At 37.3% G+C, this 24818-nt stretch overlaps 1 protein-coding gene across 2 annotated transcripts in view; it reads right to left on the reverse strand.

Annotated features, from left to right (window-relative positions):
- Positions 1-2010: 2010 nt before the first annotated feature.
- Positions 2011-24818, reverse strand: part of cab39 (calcium binding protein 39) — a 28404-nt gene continuing 5596 nt past the window's right edge. Inside the window, exons 1-9 of one of the 2 annotated variants that reach the window (XM_088617280.1) lie at positions 16951-17172; positions 9539-9693; positions 8191-8355; positions 7191-7309; positions 6312-6480; positions 6093-6152; positions 5714-5779; positions 4704-4847; positions 2011-4136 (exon numbers count right to left, since the gene is read on the reverse strand). In XM_088617280.1, the coding sequence (XP_088473406.1) occupies positions 3948-4136; positions 4704-4847; positions 5714-5779; positions 6093-6152; positions 6312-6480; positions 7191-7309; positions 8191-8355; positions 9539-9652 (1026 nt within the window). In that variant the 5' untranslated portion in view covers positions 9653-9693; positions 16951-17172 and the 3' untranslated portion in view covers positions 2011-3947. Of the gene's footprint in view, positions 4137-4703; positions 4848-5713; positions 5780-6092; positions 6153-6311; positions 6481-7190; positions 7310-8190; positions 8356-9538; positions 9694-16950; positions 17173-24818 lie in introns of those variants that run through there. The other variant, XM_088617272.1, reaches the window with a different exon arrangement.

Here is a 24818-nt window from a genome sequence, read left to right on the forward strand (position 1 = left end):
CTCTTAAAGAGACAGGGTGTTCAGGAAATGGATCCGAGACTGCGTAGGCGGAGCTGTAGAGCTCTTCCCTGGAAATACTCCATAGATGGAGAGACGGAGAAGAAGCGGGGTTTGTGGAAATCTTGCAGCCTTAGGACTTCGCTTTCATTTTATCACACAGGGTTCGTAAATATTAATACGAATAATGCGAACCGCAGTCAGGAATTTCTCTTTCCTAATGATAAATGTTCCCCATAAGGCTAGATACGTTCATTGAAAAAAAGACAACAATAAGCGTTACCAATTAAAAAAAAAGATTAAGGGAAAAAATCCTTTAGGTACGTTCACATATCGAGGAGGGATGCCAACCTTAAAAATGGCTTTTGTTCTGATTTACCGACAGTAAACCCGTTTTTACATGTAACAATTGCAATTATATAACTATTGCTGCTTTCCGCGGCGGGTGTCTGGCAACGGGTTTTTTTTTTCTCCCAGGTGGGTCACAGTATGACGATACATTTCTTCATTTTCACTGCGTTTTTTGCTTGGCTTTATGTAACCAGCGGGCCAGCTCCTTAAAGTACCGGCCTTTGCTTCAGATATTACGGACAGTTTTAAAACGGGACTTTTTTGCCAAAAGTCCGTAAACAGAGAGGCGATTGGCGATTGGCGAGTGTGATAGTGGACAGCAGACTGCCGGCACACCGAGAACTTGGAATCACAATCCAGTTGACAGACTAACCCAGATGACCCACCCACCTGTTTTCATGTGAGCTCAGTGGTCTTAGTTCGGCGATACGCTGGAAGTTGCCTTTTAAATATTGGGTATCATATGTACGTCTCCACATTTACAGTAGGAAAATAAACTTTAAAGGGATCACAGCAAGTCACTGGAACAAATATGAGCAGCTTTGTGGTTCCCAGGATCAGGGTTGGGAACCCCTGAACTGTTTTTCTCCACTCTTACAATTTTATACACTTGCGACTTTGCATAGTTACTGTGGCAATGTCCATATCTCTTTTGTTTTAAAGCTACATGTTCAGTAACCCACTTTTTATACCTGTATTAAACAGAAAATATTAAATATCACAGAATGGATAGTTCTACTGTAATACTCGACTTTTCATAGATATGAATCGTCTGATACTGTGTGTAGTACTGTGTTTTTCAGGCAGCACTTCATTTTCAGGCAGGTAGACAACAATAGCTGTAAATTCCCACTCAACACTGCAACTTCTCCCATTATTCTGGAGCTTCAAAAATGCCTTCACCCCCCACATCACTTCTGCACTCAGATTTAAAAAAAAAAAGTTAGTTAGCCTTGATCCTAGAAATATTTTTAAAGATTTAGGGTTAACTGGTAAAATGAGTTCCCCGTATCCACATCAATACACAGAACAAGCACAAAGCGTCTCATTAGGTGTGATGTATAAATAAAAATAGCTATAACCAGCTATTCTAATATACCATGTTGGCCCATAAAATCAAACTTCTAGCTGTTAGGAGTGAGGGAGGACAATTATTCCGGAAATAATTCACTTATGGGCCTTTACTAACAGCTTTTATAGATATGCCTTGGGACAATCATTCTTCAGAAGCTAAGCAGATCCAAAACCTCCACAGCGTAGGTTGCCTGTTTTAAAAGAGAGCCTTAAACAGCAACGAGGTTGGAGGACACCCGGCAGAACACTTTCACACAAATGTGGGCTGAAGCAATGAGTGGTACTTCCACATTTAGGAGAAAAAAAATCATTGGACACCACATTGATAAAAAAAGCGTAATGGAAAGAACACTTCCACCTACGTACAGCTCATTAACATTGCCACATAACAGCAAAATAATTTCACATGGAGTAAAGCAAGATTTTAAATCCATTCGAAACAGGCGACGATAACTGGAGTTGCCCCCTTCTCTCTCTGTTCTAGTCACACATTAGCATGGCATTTAGAACACTATCAGACTGCATATGCGATATATTGCAATTCACCAGAAAAACAGGACACAACAAAGAAAAACAGGATTAAATCAATTTGAATTTATTCAAAATTTATTTTTTGTAGTTGCTGTTGGGACCAGCCAGATTATTGGACAACTGAATAAATGCACTTTTGTACCTCCTGTAGAGTCACATCAATACACTGCAGAGTTCAGTGAAAAGTTAAACTTTTCTCTGAATTTATCCATTCTCCGATTTCTCACCACAGCTTGTAGTATGTAAAAATATTCCAGTACAGCAATTCTGAGAATATCATGCTATATTCAATTCTTCTGTGGAGCATGCTATTTAAATGTGCACTGTGAAATACTTATTCAGATCTTTGCTTTTTTTGCATATTACATACATCATGTTTCAACTGAAATATCTTAGGTTTTAACCTGTACGTTTAAATTTGTTTTACAGGCTTATCTTTCACTACATAATCAGTTTTTGTTCATTTCTGTTAAGATTGTACAACAGAAAAAAAATCAATAAATAAGTGTGGTATCAGTTTTATAATTTCAACTGTTAGTATCTTTTCTATTTTTAATAGTAGACTTTTAAAGTCTGGCTTATCAAACATTTCATAAACATCTATTTATTTCCCATGTTGGTTTGAAATAGAAAATGTGCTCCTTATCTTAGAGAGTAATGGAATATTTAATTTTAATGTAAAATTAACATTTCAATTTGAACTGAACACATTTTCTTATTTTTGGAAGTGCTCAAATGTCTTAATACTCCATGCAGTAGATTAAGTTTATGTACTGGAATTTTTTACGGTTTTCAATTAGAATGACACATGGAACTGAAAGTCCTTTTTGCCACTGTAAAACACTGACACAGGAGAACTTGAAATACTTTTATTTAGGGACTATTAAAATGATAAAATAAATGATTTGGGCTTCATTTGGGCCTTGTTAGGGATCCAGTTTACTGGGTTCCAGTTTTTATTCACCTATTCTTAATAATGGCACCCCACAACCTAAGCAAATGCAGATGCTTCACGGTCACTAATTCTGTACCCCTCAAAAGCAAGTCAGCACCCTTTGCAATCTGCAAAAATATTCAATTATATATGCGCAGTCATTTGCAAAAAACAATAGGTTAATAGTTACAGACTAATACCATAACATTCTTCTGCTGTACAAATTTATTAATATCTTAAGAAGTTATGAGCTGTCTAAGGAGTTATGTACATAGGAAACCAGCAAACACCTCTGTAATGAAACGTAAAGTCACTGCTATTTCTACTGTTTGAAAATGGATTCAATAAAAATAAACAAAAACCCTAAAAAGATTTCAGGTAATATACTGTCAATCATGACACCTTCAAAAAATACCTAGAAAGCAAAAAAAAAGGCATATGTACATGTTCAGCCACTTCCCCCCCCCAACTTTCAAGATGTTCTTCTAAACACGTTTTATGAATTTTACCATTTTTTTCCCCAAACATACATGGTAGCTGCATGTTCCCATCTAATTACATTAAAGCACAATCTTACTTTAAATCAAGGCATAGAATTGCAGCTATATTCATACTGTAATGCACGTGCATTAAGGTTAGCACAGGTCACATGTGCTTAACGCTCGGCAAAAGAAAGCAGGTGCGAGTACACCGACATATCAGATTTTAAAGGCATGCAACCTCTCCATGTTCAGCTGCCAGTACCCTTCTTTTAGAAACCCCATGCTACCTAGCGCTGTGCTTCCAGACATCTACGAGAGAGCATTCAAAATATAAAAGATGTCTACTGTGCTGTTTGAATGGCAAAATTATTTTAGGAATATGTCCACATCGTGTTCTAATGTGCGATAAAGCAGCATCTATATTTTCTGAAAGTCAAAATAAGATGAAAAAGAAAAAAAAAACGTTCATTGAACAGCAGATTAGCAGGAATATTCCTCATGAATTGAATAAGGGTGTTTAATGTTCAATATCTTAACAGCAGCTGCTGATTTGACCGTTTCCATAATTAAATGGAGCTCTAAGCTTCCTGGGGAGCAGGTCTCTTCAAATCCCTGATTTGTTTCACCAAGTAGGTCTTTTCATCGTTGAACTGTTCGTCTTCGGTCCTGTCATTCTGGAATTTGCTAAGAAACTCAATAAGTTTTGTCTGGTTCTTCAGCAAAATGTCTAAGATAGGCTGAGTCTTGTTTGGATTGGCTACAAACACCTGTATAAAGAAAGAGAAAAAAAAGTTAGGATTTCCCAATATCAGTGATACATTACATAGTAAGGACAATATCATTAAATTTGCAGAACTATTAAACATCATCTGAAAACATTGGCATCACTTAGCTTTATGGGGAAATTGTTATTTTTCTGTAAAATTTAGAATCATTTTAAAAATTGATATACAGAGATTTTCTGAAAATAAGGAAAACTGTAAAATAATCTAATACAACTAAGGTAATGTACAATACAACTTTATTTTGCATCAAAATATATTTTTTGTTATGTACACATAAGGTATGAGACCAAAAAGTGCTCTTTTTGGACAGAAGTTTTAGAAATGTTGTATGTCGCCACCTTGTGGAAATTGGGGGGAACTGCAGGAGTTAACTGTTTTTCACACCATTTGTAATGGCTAAACACCTCTATTTCATAGTGAATCAATAAGTACTTTCTGAAATATTTAATTAGATACAGTGTCAAAATGTGTAATAGCTTTCTTCAAAACACAGTTTTCATGAGAACTGAAAACTGTGCAGAGAAAACTGCCCTACATTCTCCTTGCTACCTTAAAGACATGGAAGGCCTCAAACTGGATGTTGCGACTCTTGTCTCGTAGTAAATTCATCATTAATTTCAGATTCTCCGGTTTGCTGATGTACTTCGTCATGATGGTGAAGTTGTGTCGGTCTAAAAGAAGTTCACCCAGCAACTAGGGAATTTAAAAACAATTCAGGCAAAGATAGAGAATGCGGATATGTCTATATAACGCCACCTTAACAAAATTACCGTTTACTATCAGTCCATTAAAATGTCACATACCAACTGTACACAACTTCATTACATTCTCTGAACACACTGCTGTTAACACTCTTAAATTATTATAAATCATTTAAATAATGTCCTTTCATGACATCTCAAGCTTTTCATAATATAAAGCCAAAACAAATATGTATATACATATTAATAAATAAAACAATTAACAACCATTGTATAACATATAACAGTTTTAAGACAAGAAATGTTAGCACAAGCGGGCTAGCAAGATCTAATTTGGGCCGACAGAAGATTCCACAGTCCTGGAGCAACAGAAAAGAAAGCTGTGTCCCAATCGATGAGAGCCTAATTTTGGGATTGCCAGAATGCCAGAGTTCTAAAAGCGCAAATGATGTGTACTGTAAGTGTAAAGGGAGTGTTAACATTTCACTGATAGAGACAGAAGCCAAACCACTTAAGCCCTTATAAGGTGAGCAGCATTTGGCATTTTATTCTTAAATTTACAGGGAGTCTGTGCCAGCAAACTAAAACAAATGCTACAGTATGTGCGCATGCATTGCAGTTTTAGTACAAATCCCTAATTAAGCTAATTTCTCAATCAGAAATATGCAATCTAGCTTTTATGTTAAAACTAGATTATCTTAAAGCCTTGAGTATAGCAGGGCTGCATTACCTCCATACTCTTTGTTGCTTCTACTTACAGCAAGAAAGCACACACAGAGCAACACAATTCTATAGTTCTTTAAAGATTGAGATACAGTACACTGAGAGAGTAAATTAATCTTGTAACAAGTTCCTTACCTTTAGAGACTGCCTCTTAGTCACATAGTTTTCTGAATGGAGCAGCTTCTCATATTCACTAAAGAACTGTTATACATAAGAAAGGAAAGCATTATTTAAGACAATGGAATGATGTATAACAAACAGAATTAGCATTTGACTCCTGTATTTATACACAATGTAATAAAACACTTGCAATTTCAAATATCTGGCCGAAAACTTATTATTCTGAATGGAAACTGTGCAATGTAAGTATAAATACATTACCCTTTAAGACAAGATACAATTTATAGCCATTCCTAAACTTAGTTCTGATAGCAACTTCACCACCAGAAAATGGAAGAAAATGTGTCTTCCGATATTATGCAAGCAATACGAACATAAAAAAACAACCACTTACTCTGTCATAATGCTGTTCCAGAAACTCGGCACTCAGTAGCTTGTGTCTTGTTAGTAAATCCTATAAGAAAATACAGGACTAAAATCAGCCATCCTATCTCATACTGCTATAGTAAATGTAAATAAACCGTAATAGGAAATGTATTAAATGTGGTCGTGTAATACTACTTTGTCATAGAAAGGGAAACATTTTAAGCAAACGTAGTACACATTTTCTTACTTTAAAAGTGGCAAATGCATCTGAAGCAATATCAAATGTTGACATTTCAACGTATCTGAAGAAGTCGTAGAACTGCTCAGACCATAGGATGATTTTGGCCAATGGTTCATGTCTGATGCACTCCCTTAGCATTATTCCACAATTCAAAGCAATTTCAGGAGATTCATACCTGTGTAAAAAATGAATGCAGAGCTCAGGAAATGAAATTAAGATAAAAAAGAAAAAAATCTGCACACAGCAAGATGCTTGGCAATATCATTAAGAACACAGAATTTCTAAATTAAGGAAAATAATGTTATACAAATACAATGCATTAATAAGATGTAATTTGGAATTCTCTGTTCTGGTCACCACACTGCAGCAGCTACTAGTTGATAAAATGCCTCGGTCATTAAACGTCAAGCTTATTTTATAATAATAATAATTTTTATTATTATTATTATTATTATTATTATTATTATTATTATTATTATTATTATAATTGCTTTTCTGGATACTCCACTCTGCTTTACAGGTAATGGGGACTCCCCTCTACAACCACCACCACCAATGTGCAGCATCCACCTGGATGATGCGACGGCAGCTCACCACACATCAGCTATCGGTGGGGTGGAGAGCAGAGTAATGTAGCCAATTCATAGAGGGGGATTATTAGGAGGCCATGATTGGTAAGGGCCAATGGGAAATTTGGCCAGGACACCAGGGTTACACCCCTACTCTTTTCAAGAAACGCCCTGGGATTTTTAATGACCACAAAGAGTCAGGACCTCGGTTTTACAAATCACAAATAACAGAACAAATATGAAACTTGTCAGTCTTTCCTTTTAAAAAGAACGGAAACTATTTAAAAAAGTGAAAGTACAAGATGTTTTAACACACCCTTTTAACAACATGAACAATATATTCTGTTGGGTACAGATGTATTCTACTGTAGGGGTCCTTGTACCAATTTGTCTTCTGAGAATGTTGTTGAAGATCTGAGCAACATCTTTTTTACCCTGTTTTAAGAAAAAAATAAAACAGAAGAGAAGAGAAGAATATGAATAAAACTGTGGTTAACCATAAGTGGCATAGTTCTAGGAAATTTATTTTGTCTGGCACAAGTTGAATGTTGTAGAAGCAGTACAGTTTCAGCACATAACTTTTAATATTCTGCAATAAATTAAATGGCAGCTAAATACTTTCATATACTTTATTTTAATGGTACTGACATTTTAACTGCTTCCCTGTTTGTCCAAGCCTAAATGTGGTTACAATGCATCTGAGGAAGGAATAAGTAAGAAACAAAGATCTACTCAGAAATGACACATGAGTTAAAATATAGAAAGGGGAAGAGAACATATGAAAACATTCAAAGCCTGAATTCCATAAAATAGAGAAGGAATTCTGACAAAATATCTGATGTATAGCACTTACAAGTTTAGGCATGAAGTCAATTAATACATTTGTTTAACTTTAACTTTAGTTTTAACTAAAACACTCCTTTGTAAAAATGTAGCATTATTCAAATATCCATTATTCAAAATGGGCAGCTGCGTCAGCATGCATAGGCTGCAAAGGAACAAAAAGGTTCATTCCATGCTGAAAAGAGAAGAAACAAAACACGTTTCGGCTGTGGAGACTTCAGGTGTCACCTGAAGAAGGCTTCACAGACAAAACATTGTTCCTTTTCTTCAATTTCATGGTCATTAAAACATTCTGCATAAAAACATACCAGACAATAATGAAACAATGAATACCTCAATATGCTTAGACATAATTTTAGAAATATTATAATATGCTAATGTTAATATAGAAGTCCTACTTCTTATTAAGGAGATCCCTCATGCAGTATGAACAAAAAGGCATGGAAATGTGGAGTTCTTTAAGTGCAGTTTACCTCGAAGTCGATGAGCTGTAAATCTGCTATTAAAGTGCTAAGAAGGCCGCTGTTGTACAATTCCTGGGCAAGCTGTGCCACAGCTTCTGTCTGAGGCTCCTTCTCATTTGTGCCATACAGGATTTCTTTCATAGCCACAAGATTCTTTGAGACCTCTTCTGTTGCCTAATCACAAAAACAAACAATCGACAAAAAGAATTGGGTAAGTAACGATATCAAATACTAACAGAATTTAGATCTAAACAAAATTAAAAGACTTGGCTAACAGAGAAAAAAACAACACTGAAATGTATTTTTAAGACACACAACACTGCATGCAGCCTTTAGAATTCTAGGTTTGGCTTTCAACTCTGAACTGTTCCCATTGGTTTCTAAGAAGTAGACCTCTTGAAAGTTAAAAGAAGTTACATCAAAACACTGACCTTGATGGACCTCATTCTGCTCTCCACATGATTGTTTAATTAAGTTTGCACAAAGGGATAGCTTTCACTTAATTTGATTTAAAATCATGCAATGACAATATTATTTTTTATGAAGACATCAGACATCAGCGCTCGCAAGAAGGACTGAAAGGCAAAGAAGGGAAACCGATTCTAGGCGTACAGCTGACATTTAACTAGTTCAAAACATGTTCCGTAGCAGTCTGATGTAACTGATGGTGTAACTCCCAACAGATTTAGAAAGGGAAGATCTTGTTGAATTAGCTTGTTAAAATTATTCAAAGGAAAAACATGAACATTTAACAATAAAGCACACAAATATCGTATTTAAAATTCCATGAGGCTAATGATAACTTCCCTCATAAAATGTTTATTTTTTTAATTGAAAACCTCTGAATTTCAAATTAATGCATGCACATGGATTATTAACAAACAGGAAACAGCAAATCATTTTAAGGGGCATCTAACCGGGCAGATGTAAGCAATGGTGTACTGCGGGATTCACTTTAAGACCATTGCTCTTCCTGATCTATGCCAATGATTTGGACTATCAGTAACCAAATTAGATAAATTAACATATATAGACATATCTATAATGCATACATAAAATTACACTAATTGTTGGTATGAATACAATCAAAAACACACTCATCAGACATAGGGTCCATCTACCCTCAAAGCTGAATTTTCAGTGATTATATACACCTTTTACTTAAGACTGGCTTTGAAACTGCAGACTTCAAAAGAACAATGAATTCTGTTCAGCTGCATTCATTTAACATTCTTCAAGAAAGTCTTTGGAATGTAATGGTTCATTTATCTAGTTAGAGGAGACCAGTTAAACTTCTTAATTTTGCAAAATCTTTTTAAGGTATGCACAAGGTAAGACGGCACTGTTTTTACTGTACCTTTTCTGCCTTTTTGTCCGAGATATCTTGTTTTTCCAAAACGGACATACTGTCCTTCAAGTTTTTCACAATGTCTGCGGGAGACTTGTGAGACTTGCCAAAAGGGAACGGCATGGCTGTCGATAGCAGAGTCCTACTAACAGCACACTGTCCACCTGTGGAAATGGGAGCCCAATAAAACAGACGTTAAGCAAGACGGCATCAAGAACAACTGTCACTGTTAAGGATGAAAAATATTCTATCAGAAAGAACATGTTGACTATATAAAACAGGTATTATTCAAACACAAGAAACATGATGGATTTAGCTTTATTTCCTGATATGTGAAATCTCAAACTATGAACTTTAATCAATTAGCAAAGTTAACTGGGAAAAAATAGGCCAACCACAAATGCTTTTTCAACAAATATGAACTTGTGTTGTGGTATCTTCCACTCACAGAAGACGAGTGATTTTCTATCAAAAAAACAATTTATATGGCACAATAACATCTTCAACTTATTAATATTTTGAGGAATATGTCTTATTTCAGAAACAAAGTAGAATTTGTTTAACCACCATGTTGTTTGTATAGTGTACTATTTTTAAAAAATATATTTTTTTTAAATAACATTTTAGTAAGCACAGGCTTAAAACCTTACATTTTGTACTGTTCTGTTATGTAACGCATGTTATTCTTCATTAGTGCATTCAATCTCAATTTAAAGAGTTCAGCTGTGGTTATTTGTGGTCATTGCCTTTCTCAATAGCAAAACCTCCATAAAAGTTACATTGTAATAACAAATCAAGTCAACTTGAGACATTTTGATGAGAGCCAATACTGTCGATACTTTTCATTTTTCAAACAATGATTTTAAATCTAGGACTATATATGTTTTCTTAAACAGTTTCAGAACATGAAATCTTTGTTAAATATAGAAGATTAGTATTTTTTTACCACTTTTTAAATTCAGGATATATAGGCTACATTGCAAAATAGCCTGATTCTACAAACCACAAAAGAGTGGGTGTTGAACTCTGTCCCTCAAGTCTCTGCTCCTGGTTTGGATTCCAAGGGTTACAGAACATACTAGTAATCAGTTACTTAATATAGGAAGAACAGGGCTTTAATAAATCATCTCATCACATGGTGGTTATTACAATTGAAACCTCATGCCTTACTCCATCCGCAAAACAGAGTTCTATAATTATAGCAGCACTGCAAACATACTGCAAGTAAACAAACTGTGCAAATAACTCAGTCTAGGACATCATAACATTGCATTTTGAAAAAACAATCTTGGAGGACACCATACATTATCTGAGCAAAATATGAATATCTGACTTGTGAAACATGAGAACTTCAAAATGACAGACTCATAATACAGGATGATATCATGCATCAAAAAAATTTATACTTTAAAAACAAGCCTCGAATCTCATTTTTGATGCACTGTTTCACACTTACAACACCTTTTCAAATTCCTTTCGAAATCTCTACACATGGCCTACAAGGAAGACTAACACTCCTTAAAATAAAGAATTACCAAATCACTTATTTCGAAAAACATTAATAAGATTGTAACCAGTAAAATAAGATGAGTCTAACTTAGTGCTTTCCTGGATAACATCAGAGACAGAATGCATCACTTATATAATCTTAAAACACTAATAAACTTACTCTAAAAAAATACTGGCAAGTGCAAGCTTAGTTATACTGTATGTTTCAGCTTACGGGTGCTTTTAATTTGATATTTCAACATGGCTGGTGCTAGCAGTTCCTCTTACACAAACCAGGGCTTGTTCAACAGAGAAGTTTACCTGTGATAAAACCTCCCCTCTACGATTCTATAATGTCTTTGATAAATGCAAGAGCATTTTAAAAAATCATCTTACTATTGCAAGTGACAAGAGGGGGTGGGAACTGAAATACATTTCTAAATATGGTTAATCTCTGTCTTCACAATGGAAATGTGCCTGCTCATAATTATTAATATTATCTATACAAGGTTCGGCTACACTTTCATTAAAATAAAAGAACCGGTATTCTTTAAGTCAACATTTCTTTGGTTTAATTACACAGTCCAAAATGTAATGACTGTTGACTGACCAATACATCAAAAATGTTAAGCTGATGTTTTATAGAACTCACTCCCACATCATTACAAGTTGTGAAGTATTCACAATGACCCAACATAAGAGCAGAATGCTTCCACTGAGATTACTCTGGGTATCCCAGTGGATGTTAGCAGCTCATTAATCAATACAGTGACTGCCCAAATCTACAAGTTAGTCAATCATATTTTAAAAACCTGGACTTCCAATATATTCTTTAAATAGCTTGACAGTTTGTATATCAGAAAGCACTTCAATCAACTAGTCTCATCAAGTTGGGAATATCAGGCAAATAATCATGATTTATGCTTATCGTGTTGCAAGATGAGTGGCAAAAAGCTTTTGTTACATTAAGTAAAACGTATTTCCATAAACATAAAATAATAATCACATTCCATTCAATGTGAAGATATGCTGATAAAAATAGAAAAAATGCAACAGTTCAACTATAAATCTGTCAACTGGTGATAAAAACTGAACATTCGCCACTAACTCCCCTTTTTAACATGTGCGGCAACGGTATGGATTATGGATTATCATTTCAACCATTTACAAAAAGTACATTTTATGCATAAAATCTAGTTAGCGTGGGAGGAACTCAGTAGTTCCTCACAGCTCCATTCTAGGATAAAATCTTCAGGCTCTTAGGTGAACATAACCTATCACTAACCCTAACTGGTACAAGAACGTGAGAAAACAGGTTTCCTACTTTTTTTGTTTTACAAGGAATCTTCAAATAGCAGCATGGCGATCATGATGGAAAACTATTAAAATGTTTCTACTCCACTAAAACAAAGAAGATCAATGTTTTTAAAGCATATGTCATAAACAGTTTATAACGCACTCTGAACTCTCAAATGTTATATGTGCTTCACCATAAAAAAAAAATCAACAATACAAAAATATAAGATAGCTGACAAATGACAGGACAGCTTTCAATCCATTGCATTTGTTTGGTAGCTGTTTTGGATCATTTTGGACCAGCCAACGGAGAATTCAGCCCTTTCTTGAAATGTCAGTGATGGTATCAGCTGGGTAAAGTTTGTGGAAATTTACAGAAGGGAAAACAGTCAATCAATATCTGATTTAATACTGGCAACAAGAGATTAAATCTAATTAATCTAAGGGGTTCTCTATTTTGTCTGTCGAGATATTAAATACCCCAAATGAGCAATCTAGGACAGAAAGATGTTGACCCACACATTTACTGCAGGACACAATGGGTTCAATGAAAGCTGCAACGTGCATAGTACTGTATGAGGTCACCTTAAATATTCTCTTGATGAAAATGCTTCTCTGTGAATCGAGACAGCTTTAAAAATCACTCCGAAAAACAGACCTGTATTCCAGGGACCTTCTACAAGCAGGCTACATAGTATCATCACAGTCATCCTCATCATCAAATTGATACTTATCTCATTCCCTATTACTCTTCCATAAGGGTCTGTTTAGCAATCCCCTTAAAGACTGCCTGTCACTCGATTCATACTCTCACCAACTTTTCTCATGAATGCGAGTCTGAAATAGTCAGTCAGGGTATGAATGCCTCAGTGTACAAATCCCATAAAACCGCATAAATATACTGCACTGAAATTACCAAAACTTATTTTGAGTAGCAGTCAACATAGTGGAGTGGTGGTAAAAACCTGGATTCTGTTCTAGGCTGGGTTACCTACTGTTTAGAGTTTGCATATACTTTTTAGGTTTGTAGGAGTTTTGGACAGATGCTCAATTGCCCTCTCACTGTCCCCAAACATGCTGCCTGGGTTTTCTGTTGACTCTATAAGTTATTCCTATGTGGATGTAACACCTGGGACAAAGACGCACCATAGTGCCCTATGTTTCTAGAATAAACCCCCAATTGTCAAGTCCTTTACCAGCCATAAAAGGGTTGGTTTCATATTATGCATGGATGGTTTTAAGTAACACAGGAATGCATTACCAAAGACAAGAATTTCCTCAAGCATGCAATTATGCATTTATGGAATACTTTGTAGAAAAACTGCTTTTTATTCATACTGCTTTTTGAACATAAAAAACAAAAAACTACTTGAACCCAGTGTGATGGGCCTCAAACACAACTAAGTGCAAAAACAGACCACAGTAGAAAACAGGTAAAATGTCTTCCAATAGGATCCAAAAAAATACTTCCTTTTAATCTGAGTACTTTATTAACGTAATTCCTTATCTACAAGAGCAACATGTACTTACAAAAGAATTAACCAAACTGCATCTTTAGATATTGCAATACTGGATCTACTATTAAAGATGTAAATGCAAGGATATTCAACATTTGTTTAAAAAGGTTTTGCCCAGAATTCTCTCAGTGTGCAATTTTTGTATTGACCACCAGTATCAAAGGATCACACATTTACAAATGCAACCAATTACACTTATAATAATGTTATTGTATATGATTAATCTTGTAAACTTTAGTGGCAAACTGTTAACCAACTGTTCAGTCTTCTGGAAATATAGAATATATTGTGAATCTTTTAACGAGATAAAACAGATGACAAAATCTTATAATCTTTAATGTTCTTTAAACTCTTAACTGTGCAAGCTGTACGAAGTTCAAGATAAACAACAATCAATTCAGCACCCAAAAGGCATTCTGTAGCTGCAAATTGATTCTCCGTTGTTTTCACTGAACCCCCACAGGTCCTGCTTTAAAACGTATTACTATGAGCATTATTATGAGGCTATTTTCTGGATAAGGACAGGCAGCAATTAGAATTAAGTTGTATGTTTTGGAAAAATAACATACCATTTTTAGGCTACCAAAACAAAACTGCTTAAAAGATAAACTCATAATAGGTCCAGTGGCTATTTTAACTAAATTTTTGCATGCTTATACACAAGCTGAATCATGTCATGCAAGTTTCACAGAGGTGGTGATAGAGACTGGTTTTCCAAAATGCACAAGACCACTTCTTTACTGTAGCCTCCAACTATATGCTGAAAGTCAGTACACACAGAATTGTACATTCCTACTGTAAAAATGTTGAGACAATTAAACCAGGAATGGCCAACTGTGGCACTCAAAATAGCAACACCCAGTAGCATTTAACAGATCTGCAAATTACTTAATTAAATAAATCACCTGCTTAAGCGGCCAGCACAATTATTCCAAGCATTTAGAAACAGCTGATATAAGGATGACCCATAAGACCTGCTGGACAGTTGTATATCAAGGTTGTCAACCTTGATATTAACTGAGCATTTAACTTATATGGGCTTCATTTTATTTTTACCATTTGTAATGTTCGTATCTAAAGGAACTCTTGTGACATGTTTTTATCTATTGAAAAGATGCGATTCCTCTATAACATCTAATAGCAAATAGAAACGTATAACTAATGCTCATGATTATAAGCACCCACAAATGTGTGCAGCATCATTCCTGTGTACTTCATAAAGGTCCAATTATCTTTAGATTAATACCCAATACTTACAACATTTTTGCATCATATTTCTGAATGTGTACACAGCTAGCTTGGCTTCTTTTACATAAAAAGCTTAGGCTTAATGTGTACAATCTATAGGCATGTGACAGGATGTTGGTCATACATATGGCATAATGGCATAATCACTTTGGTCTTCTATTTCAACAAATTAATCTGTTATAACATCAAATCTCTCACTGGATATTTTGCCTTTATCCTTACAGATGGAGGTCATTTATTTCAAGATAATCTCTTCTGCTTCAACGCCTCAGTCAACACAATCAAAAATGTCTTGACTCAAAAGCTATATGAGCTCCCATTTTAGTTTACAAGTTCTGTGCATTTTATTTTTGTATGAGCTGACATTTACAAAATGGAATAATTATAAGTGTGGTTTTGCTCAAAGGTTATTAAAACCATAAATACCACAACAGCAAAACAACAAGAAACCTCTTATCATTGAGTTCAATTAGTCACTCTATAATATGTAAAGGGGGACAACCACAATTACATTTCAAGTGTAGCACAAAATCATACAGGAACAAGTTATGGAAATGGCATAAACAAATAGAAAGACTAATGACTGCTTCAATAAGATAACACATTAATCTTTGTTATATGCATTTCAAATGACTGTACCACATAAGCTCATTAAAATCAAGCCTTGATAGGTTTTCGTTCTAGAGTGGTATTTAGATAAGACTTGAAAGCAGGATGTCTAAAATGACACCATTTATTTTAATCGTTTAAACGACATTCCACGTTGTATAAATAACATGACTTCATTTTGCCTTTGAATACAAAACATACGGCACCTCATTTACTGCTACCAATAGGCAAGACGGACAGAAAGTCGAATTTAGCTTGCTAAACCAATTATTCCTACACCACGGCCTGAACTTTGAACCACGAGTGTTTGGTTTACGCAAATCGCTACATTTTCCTTGCCTGTTACACCCTTTTGCTTCGTAGCGTTGCACAACCTCAACTTCAAGCTCAAAAGCAATATGTTACGCGTTCAGTTTTCAGACGGTGGCAGGTAATTTGACAAATATGGCACTGAGTTTTCGTCCAGCCCTAGACAATTACAAATCACAGCGGAAGGTGGTAATCAAAAGATGACCACGTACGCATATAATAAATAAAAAACACTAAAGGAAATGAATTCATACGAAGGCTACATAGGTAATGAAGGAGCTATGTGCTGCATGTTCGCAGTATGTACCAGGCTTACCAATCGTGCTCGGTAGTCATTTTAGCGAAAAACAGAAATATACACCTTCAACGCTAAGTTGTTGCACCCTAGCAGGAAAAAAACACACACAAAACAGAAATTGGAGACAAGATGTGACAGTCGTCTCTAAACAGCAGTAGCTGATACTCTGCTATCGGTTTGCTGTGGTTTATTTCACTCCAACAGCTGATTTGCAAATTCGCAACTGTAAGAAAAACAGCCATTTGGTATTGCATCGCCCAGAATCGTTAACTTATATGAATACATCAATCACAACACAGGAAAGTCCCAGCAGTGCACACTGCACCGTGTGCTGGATCCAATCTGACCAGCAGGCCTCAAGCAACCGGGCCTTAAGAAAAAAAATGCTCTGCTTGTTTAAATCTCCGCACAAAGACAGCACAACTACAGACTGTTACTTTTTCCATCTAAATGATGCGAACACAAACCAGTTTATTCTCCAAAGTGAGGACTCACGGGCATAGACCCGCTGCGTTGTTTTTTTTTACACCACACAATTTTCCTCTTTTCTCGCCTAAAAGAGCACACTGACAGGCCTGCAAGACGAGAGAGAGAGAGAGAGGGGGAAAAAAACTTCGCTGTTTGCATGAGATAGTAAATATTACTCTGCAACAAACCTTGCAAACACGACCCGTCTTCCTTGGTCTCCGAGTGTTTTGGAATCGCAGAAGCAAGTGAGGAGAATGGCAGGGGTTGATACCGCCCGGTTTTCCTTAATTTACTGCCCCTCCGTGATTATACTTTTAGTTTATTTCCTAGTTCTCCCTGCAGCTGGATGTAACTGTGTGCGAATTCTCAGTGCGGTGCTGTTTCTATTTCCGCTGTGATACCGAAAAGGCCGCTCTCTGCTGCCATCGCTCGCCCGCCAGTGTCATAGCAACAACACTGCGCAGCCACCGTGGGGTCTGCGCCGCCAGTCTCTAGTCGAAAGGTTTCCTCATTCCTCGAGTACTACGAATGCCAGTATGACCCAGTCCAGCAAACCTTTATTGTTTGCAGGCAGTTGAGGATTTTGATATTTTATTGAACTGTTTAATAGGAAATTTGGAAAAAAATTGGTCATTCTGGGTGAATTTCACATTCATAAATCAAAACGGTCTAATAATACTCCCCTTTTTAGTACTTTTGAGGTGGAGTTGAAACACTAAATTCGATTAAAAAAATTGAAAAAGGCTAAAGCAAGAAAACATTTGATATATGTAAAAAATACTATTTGATCACATAATTTACTTTATTACCTCCGGCAGTTCATTGTTTTTTTTTTCTGTTTGTGTTTTTTTTCTCTTGTACCTGTTTCTGATCCTCTGGTTGTATTTGTAAATTCTGCATACGTTTAATACATTTGTTTAATTTTTTTTTTGCATTTTTGTTTTTCATAGGAAACTTAAGATAAGTCACTTCCCAAGGCTTTTGTACTTTATTCCGTACAGCAAGACCAGACAGAACGGGATTAGGGTGGAAATCTATTTTGATAGAACGAGCACAACAAAACAAATGATCAACAATAGTTTTTTTTTTTTACCCTATCGGCGTATTCCCAAACAAGAGTTAATTGAACCATGTTACATACAGTATACAGTATGTAAAGAGACATGACAGAACTATATTGTATGAGAAGCAAATGAGGCCCTACAGTCAAGTAATTAGCATACAACCAGCTAGAAATGAGAAATATCACAGGCCAAAGAAACTTTGTGTAGTTAAATAAACCGCCATGATAAGGTGGCTGACAAAAGAGGGAAAATTACTTTAGGCCAATGGGACATTTTTAAGGGATTCTGTATTCCCATGTGAATTTTTAACTAGGTGATGATTTCAGTTTTAGAGAAGTATGGGGACAGCAACATATACATTGTGTACATTAAGCCAACAGAGTGGATCGGTAGAGCTGTAAAGACCAGTAGCAAAACATGATGAGTAGTTACAAATTGTGTTATTCACAGGAACAAGGTACAATTATAAGAGCAGTGAGATATAAAACCCCACCCCCCTTTAATCACAAAGTCACGAAGTCACAAACTGTGTGGCACAGCACAGATGCTATCAGGTGCCCTGGCCTTCAGGAATGTGGCATGTAGTCAGACAACTCCAGCATTTCACACCTCTCAGAAGCCTGAGAACCAGAGGGCCTGTCTCCCAATAATGCTCAATATGTTTACAGTTTATGTAAATATTTTCTGATATGTCATTTGTTGTTTAATGTCTGTAATATGTCTGTAGATTTTATTTTTATTTTGTTTCATGGTAATTGTATTATTTCCATGTGCTTTGGCAACACTGATTGTACCCATCGGTCATGCTAATAAAGCACCTTGAAGTGAATTGAATTGAATCGAATAGTTAACCATTTATCTTCTGCAAAGTACATCAGCTTTCTCTTGGCTGCTGTTGCCTTGGTTCTAATACCCATACAATGCAGAGATGGAGAAGAATAAGCCAGGCAGATCACTGGATCTGATAGCATTTGACCATGTCAGTGAGCCTCTATTGATTTACAGTATCTGGGAAAAAAATATTTTAAATCTTGTGGTTGGTCAGCAAAAAAAATTAAATTCTTCTGCCTTGAAATATTATTTTTTTCACATTAGCAGTTAAGGTGTATTCCATACAGTATATAATGTGTAATTTATACAATCTTGATTACTAAAGTAAAGATTCCAAATAGAACTAACACTAGAGTTACGACTTAACCTTGGATAAGTGCTTTGGCTGTGTCTACTTCTAGGGTTTGAGGTAGGGTTAAAGCTGTGGCTTATGGTCATGACTGAGGTTCCCCAGAAAGCTAAAACTAGACTAAGGGTTAAGGAAAAAGATAGATTCGGCATTAGGTTTTGAGAAAGAATCACTTCATTTCCTTGAGAAAATTCCCCAGCTGTAATTTTGGGGTTCTCACTGGGAAGGAGAGGAGCACTGGCCTTCCAATCTCAGTTGTAAATTTAGGAGTCCTTGTCGTTTTCCCCTTTTGACATGTTTTATGTGTGCGTTCCTGTGATGTTCTTACATTTAATCCCATGGGGAATTCTGTGCCAACCTTTGGAACCCATTTCTTACAGGTTCCTGTTTGTCAGGTTCTGTGTGCCTCTGTGGCACTGTTGTTTGAAGGCTCTGTCTGCATTGGTCAGGCCAGTTCTTTTCCTCTGGGGCTGAGTCCTCCCAAGTGTGTGGGTGGAATTGGGGTTCAGGGTGCGGTTAGGACAGGGAATGTGGGGAGACCCTTTTTCCTTGTGGGACTCTTCCATCTTATCTCCTTTTGACTTCCTGCTTGTGTTTTTTCTGGGGCTCTGAGAGTGAGTGTTAGCTCTGAGCAGGTTGACTCTACAGTGGGCTCTACAGTACTCCTTCTCCCCTGCATACCAGCTTCTGGGTAGGCTCGGAGATTCACTGTTGCCTCATCTAGACTCAGCAGTAAGCTTGGTTCATATCAGGGCTTTCATTGTGGGTTTGTGGGATTTTTTGGGGCTATAGTTAGAGTTAGGTTAAAATGTAGAATTAAGCCTTGGACTAGCACTAATATTGGGACTTAATTGTCCCAGAAATCACCACTGACCACTATTTTGTTCAACTACAATGCCGTATCTACACACAAGATGGCGCTCGAACTCTGAATTTATCTTATTGAAAAGGGAGCATAGAAGCAGGAAAGGAATTGTGCCTATCTTAAATGTTTAATTCTTGTTTTTTATAATGTGTGCGTTTAACGTACGGTATTTGAGTTTTATATGATGTGTGATCTGAGTAAAGTAACCTAACAGTTTTATACACTGTTTGAAGACATTTTCGGTATATTTGGAATCCGTTATAATTCCAAATATCCAATAATATTTGGGCGATAATTGTAATCCAACAGAATCATTACAATTGAATTTATTATGAGTCACAGTTTGGAATGATCGGTCAGGAGACCACCTGTTTCTAAAAATTGAGAACAACATGATGAATTCAGCAAGTGATCCATTTAGCTAAGAGATCACAGGACTGAAGGGAACTCATAGTTTGTTTCAAATAAATTAGAGATTCCGCAATATATAAAAACACCTCTTTAATTAATCTCAGAGTTTCAACTCTTTAGATATTGGTAGTTTAATGCTGACATATAAAATTTGCTGAATTTGGGCCTCCACAGGTTCAGGGTACTAGAACCCTGCTATATGTGAACCAGGTACCCCAGAGGTGCACAAGTTTTGAAAGACCAAAAAGCTTCTGGATTTGTTTCTGCCTAAACTCTTAATGGCCTCGATGAACTCGTTATTTCCCTCATCGGACAATTCTTAAGAAACTGGAGACCGAGACCTGTCAAATCTGTTGAATTTTGAGGACAGGAGATGGCCATCCCTGAAATATACAGTAATTTCTGTGGGTTCAGCGACTAAGTTAACATTTTCCCAGTTTTTGAATTTTTAAATGAGAAAGTATTCATGTAATAGACTGAACAGTAACGATGCATTACGATTTTGAAATTACAATTTTATCAATTTCACTAGACAACATTTTTATATCATGCTCAACATATTTGTAAACGTAATATTTTTTTGGAAAACAAAAACGTATTTCTTTTTCTCCCTCTACCATACAGTGCACATCCATGGACACATTGAAACAACAAATACACATATTTCTTAGCTTTTAGTCTAGAAATTCATGTCTAGATCATCTTCCCCGAACCGCCTGTGCAGTTTCTCTCCCCCCACTGCCTCAGCGCGGACCTCCTGACTCGCCGTCAGCGCCACGGTACAGCGCATCGCCCTGAACTGTGTTTACCATGTCAGGGATTAATTAACTGAAACTGAACCTAGAGTCGGCAAGACAGAAAAAAACAAGCCAGCGTGACGATTACGTCCAACCCGATTAGTAACCCAGAGGTGGACAGGGCACGGATCTGAAAGAAACGGTGGGCGGAGAGGCACATTGTTGCTCCGCCACTCCCAAGCGAATTCGTAGGTATGAAGACGCGTGGCCAGATGGTAAAGAAGTGTCCACAATCCTCAGCTTCCTGTCGCAGACTTTGTATAAAACAAAAACGATGTTTTGACTTGAATGCCTGCTGCTTCGACACAGATCCGCCTATGCTGTTCAGTCGGGGATCGCTCTTCTGTAACGCGTAATTATTCTTCTCCCACGTTCTCAGTGGTGCGCAAGTTCTGTCCTGGGTGGCCAGAAGTTTTCTGAATGTCCTATTCATCCTCACATTTTCTTTCTTCTTCATCCAATATAGGATCGTGGGAGAGCCGGAGCCTATCCCTGTAAGCAACAGGCTCGAGTAAGGATAGACCCTGGATGGGATGCCAGTCCGACATGGGGCACACACAGCAACACATTAACACCACTAGGGCCAATCTTCCTACAAGCCAATGAACCTACCAGCACGCCTGGCGGAGCGGTGGCTCTGTGCCTGTGGCTGGAAGGTTGCTGGTTCAAATCCCACAGCCACCAGAGGAATCCTACTCTGCTGGGCTCCTGAGCAAGGCCCTTAACCCCAACTGCTCCAGGGGTGCTGTACAATGGCTGACCCTGAGCTCTGACCCCAAGCTTCTCTCCCCGTCTGTGTGTCTCATGGAGAGCAAGCTGGGGTATGCAAAAAGATCATTCCTAATGATCTTTTAAGGGTTAATAAAGTGATGTTATTGATAAAAAAAAATGCCTTTAGTCTGGTGGAAACCCACATGAACAAAGTGAGAACATACAAACTCCATGCAGACAGCACCCCAGAAACTGAACCCAGGACCTCAGCTCTGTGAGGTAGCAATGCTGACTACTGCACCACCATGCCATCCAGTTTCTGGATTTCTTCTAGTTGGAGAACTAGAGTCCAGCAGATCTTGCTGGACACCCGTCTATCATCAATCTGTAGACCTGGAACACGAGTTCCCCGTTTTGTTTCATTTGCAGTAAGTAAATCAGTTCAGTTAAGTCGGGAATAGTTATTTGCAATATTTGAGCTATTGCTATTTATTTTTTCCAAGGAACGTCTTAATGGAACAATTTGACTGCTGAAGTGGTCAATGAGCGTGTACCGAGTCTCTTCGGGGGTTAAGAGTGACCTATACAGACCTCTAGACCGTAGCTCGACAGAAGCAGGATTGACCAGGCCTGTCCTGACATGGCCTTGAGGAATAATCCGGCTGATCAGGGGGTGAAGGGAACTTCGAGGAGTATTCTGCAGGTCTTCTGAAATATATATTAACTTCTCGTCTTAAAATATGACCTGAAACCACAATCTATCGTGGACCATTACTGTGTGAAATCAAGACATTTATTAGCTCCTTAAACTACTTTTTTTTAAGATGCTGAAATTCTTCTCGTTTTATTGCTAATGAGGGCTACAAGTCAATTAGGCACTGTTTTAATACGAAAGGGTGTTTGAATTGCATTTTTAAAAGGGGGTAAATGGATCACATTATTCGCGCTTGTGTTGCTCCTTAAAATGCTTTTCGTTAAACCTGTCAAATACTGTTCACTGCTCTCATTCTTCTTGAATCACTGTTCAAAAGTATGTTTTTTTTGCGCAAGTATCGTGGTGCTTTGCTACATAAGACGGCTAATAAGTACTCGGCTGCTTTGAGTATATTTAACATTTCTATCCTTAGCTCAAACCGTACTCCTGACCACTACCCCTGTCCCTAAATCTGCCTGTACTCTAAAAATATTTTATATTGGTTGGTAAAACATATCCGGCGTGAATGAAGCATAAATCAGGATTTAAGAATACTGTTCGTTCATTATTAAAAAAAAAAACCCTGAAAAGTATCACTTTGAAGCGAAAGTTCTCAACTACTATCAGGATTTAACGTTAATAGCTTTACTCAAACTAGAAAAGTGTGGCTCTGTGGTTAAGGATCTGCGCCTGTAGCTGGAAAGTTACCGGTTCAAATCCCACAGCTAGCAGAGAAATCCTACTCTGTTGGGCCCTTGAGCAAGGCCCTGAACCCCAACTGCTCCAGGGGTGCTGTACAAGCTCTGACCCCAAGCTTCTCTCCCTGTCAGTGTCTCATGGAGAGCAAGCTGGGGTATGCGAAAAGACAGATTCCTAATGCAAGAAATTGTAAAGGGTTAGTAAAGTAATGTTAAAACCCATATTAATAGCAGGATTAGCCTAACTACCGTGCAAATACAACATATAGGCATTTTATATTTCATGCGTAAATGAACCAACGTTCAGAATGTAGGGGAGATGCCTCTCATTAGCCCATCTGAAACTTTGCTTTTCCGCTTCTGTGGGGCTCGACTAGGGACAAAGCAGGAATGTATCCCAATTGTTCTGCAGGACGCTTTCTGGATCTGACTGCGTGCGAGTCGCGTGGCCAGATGTCTAGCTGTTCATTGTGCTATCCGCCTCCCTCAGTTGGCATGCTTTTCAATCCCTGTTAAGTCCTTTTTAGTGCTGCAAATAAACCTCTTCTCCTTGGACTTAATACATCACCAGAGGGTGCTCTCGGAAAAAAATGAGTTGTCTTTTCTCTTTTACGAATCGTGATTTACAGGTATTTTGGAAAGCCGCGACGGTTTCTCCAACAAAAGCGAAGCACGTGACGTCCGCCACCTGCCTGCCGTCCAGTGATTTCTGTGTCGCCAAACCCGCCATTTGTGTCTCGCTGCTCCGTGTAATTTGGACCATTCCAAAAAAAAAATATACAGCACGTGCCTTCTTGCCTACTTAACAAGCACGTGTCATTCGGGAATTTAGGATGCCGATTTCTTTATAGATCAGCTTTTTAACTTTTTAAAACCATATATCGGGGCATAATTATTTGTGAAACTGTCGTTAATTCCATCATATCAGCGGTCATTCTCGTCAAAAACATAATTTTGTATATTCTTATACAGTCAATTCAAGCATAGTTGACTTGATTTCTTTTGACCGTGTTAGTATGTCGAAGCATTAAATATAAACTGACTTTAAGTCGCATGTTGTAATATCGCGGGTTCCTGCTTAGGTCTGTGATCTGTAGCAAAACTTTAGGTCAGTAAAATAGGTGCATTTTACTACTCTCAACTAACTGCTAAATCACACAGCAATCGAAGCGGCTCCATTAAAGCGGCTCCGCAAAACTTCGGTGAGGCATTCACAAGGTGCATGTTGTTAGAATAGGAAGAGAACAAAACAGTAATTAACTCGTCTGTAAAACAATTAGCTCCCCTAATGGACCGCGGTTTCAAGGAGTAAAGTGGGCGTCGTATTCGCTGTTTTGGGTATCGTGTAATTAAGGCATTTCAGGTCCCATAAGAACAAGCTGGGCAAATATCAGAAACAGGAAAATGCAGCGCATTCAACGACATATGTTTCGAGTCTACTCTGGTTCAGACAGGGCAGGCTCTACAGTGTATTTTCCTGTAGTAAAGCTGTTGCAAATCTTTGAAGCGTGAGAAGGAAGGGTGGGGTGTACGGGTTTTTTTTTTCGGGGGGGTGAAATGTGAAATTCTGCGATACTTTATCCTATAAAGAACAATCGAGCCGTCTAATTGCAGAGGAATGCGGCGTGCTTCCTGA

This window comes from Lepisosteus platostomus, chromosome 2 (genome assembly GCF_059453375.1).
Source record: "Lepisosteus platostomus isolate fLepPlt1 chromosome 2, fLepPlt1.hap1, whole genome shotgun sequence".
In the NCBI taxonomy this organism is placed as follows: Eukaryota; Metazoa; Chordata; class Actinopteri; order Semionotiformes; family Lepisosteidae; genus Lepisosteus; species Lepisosteus platostomus.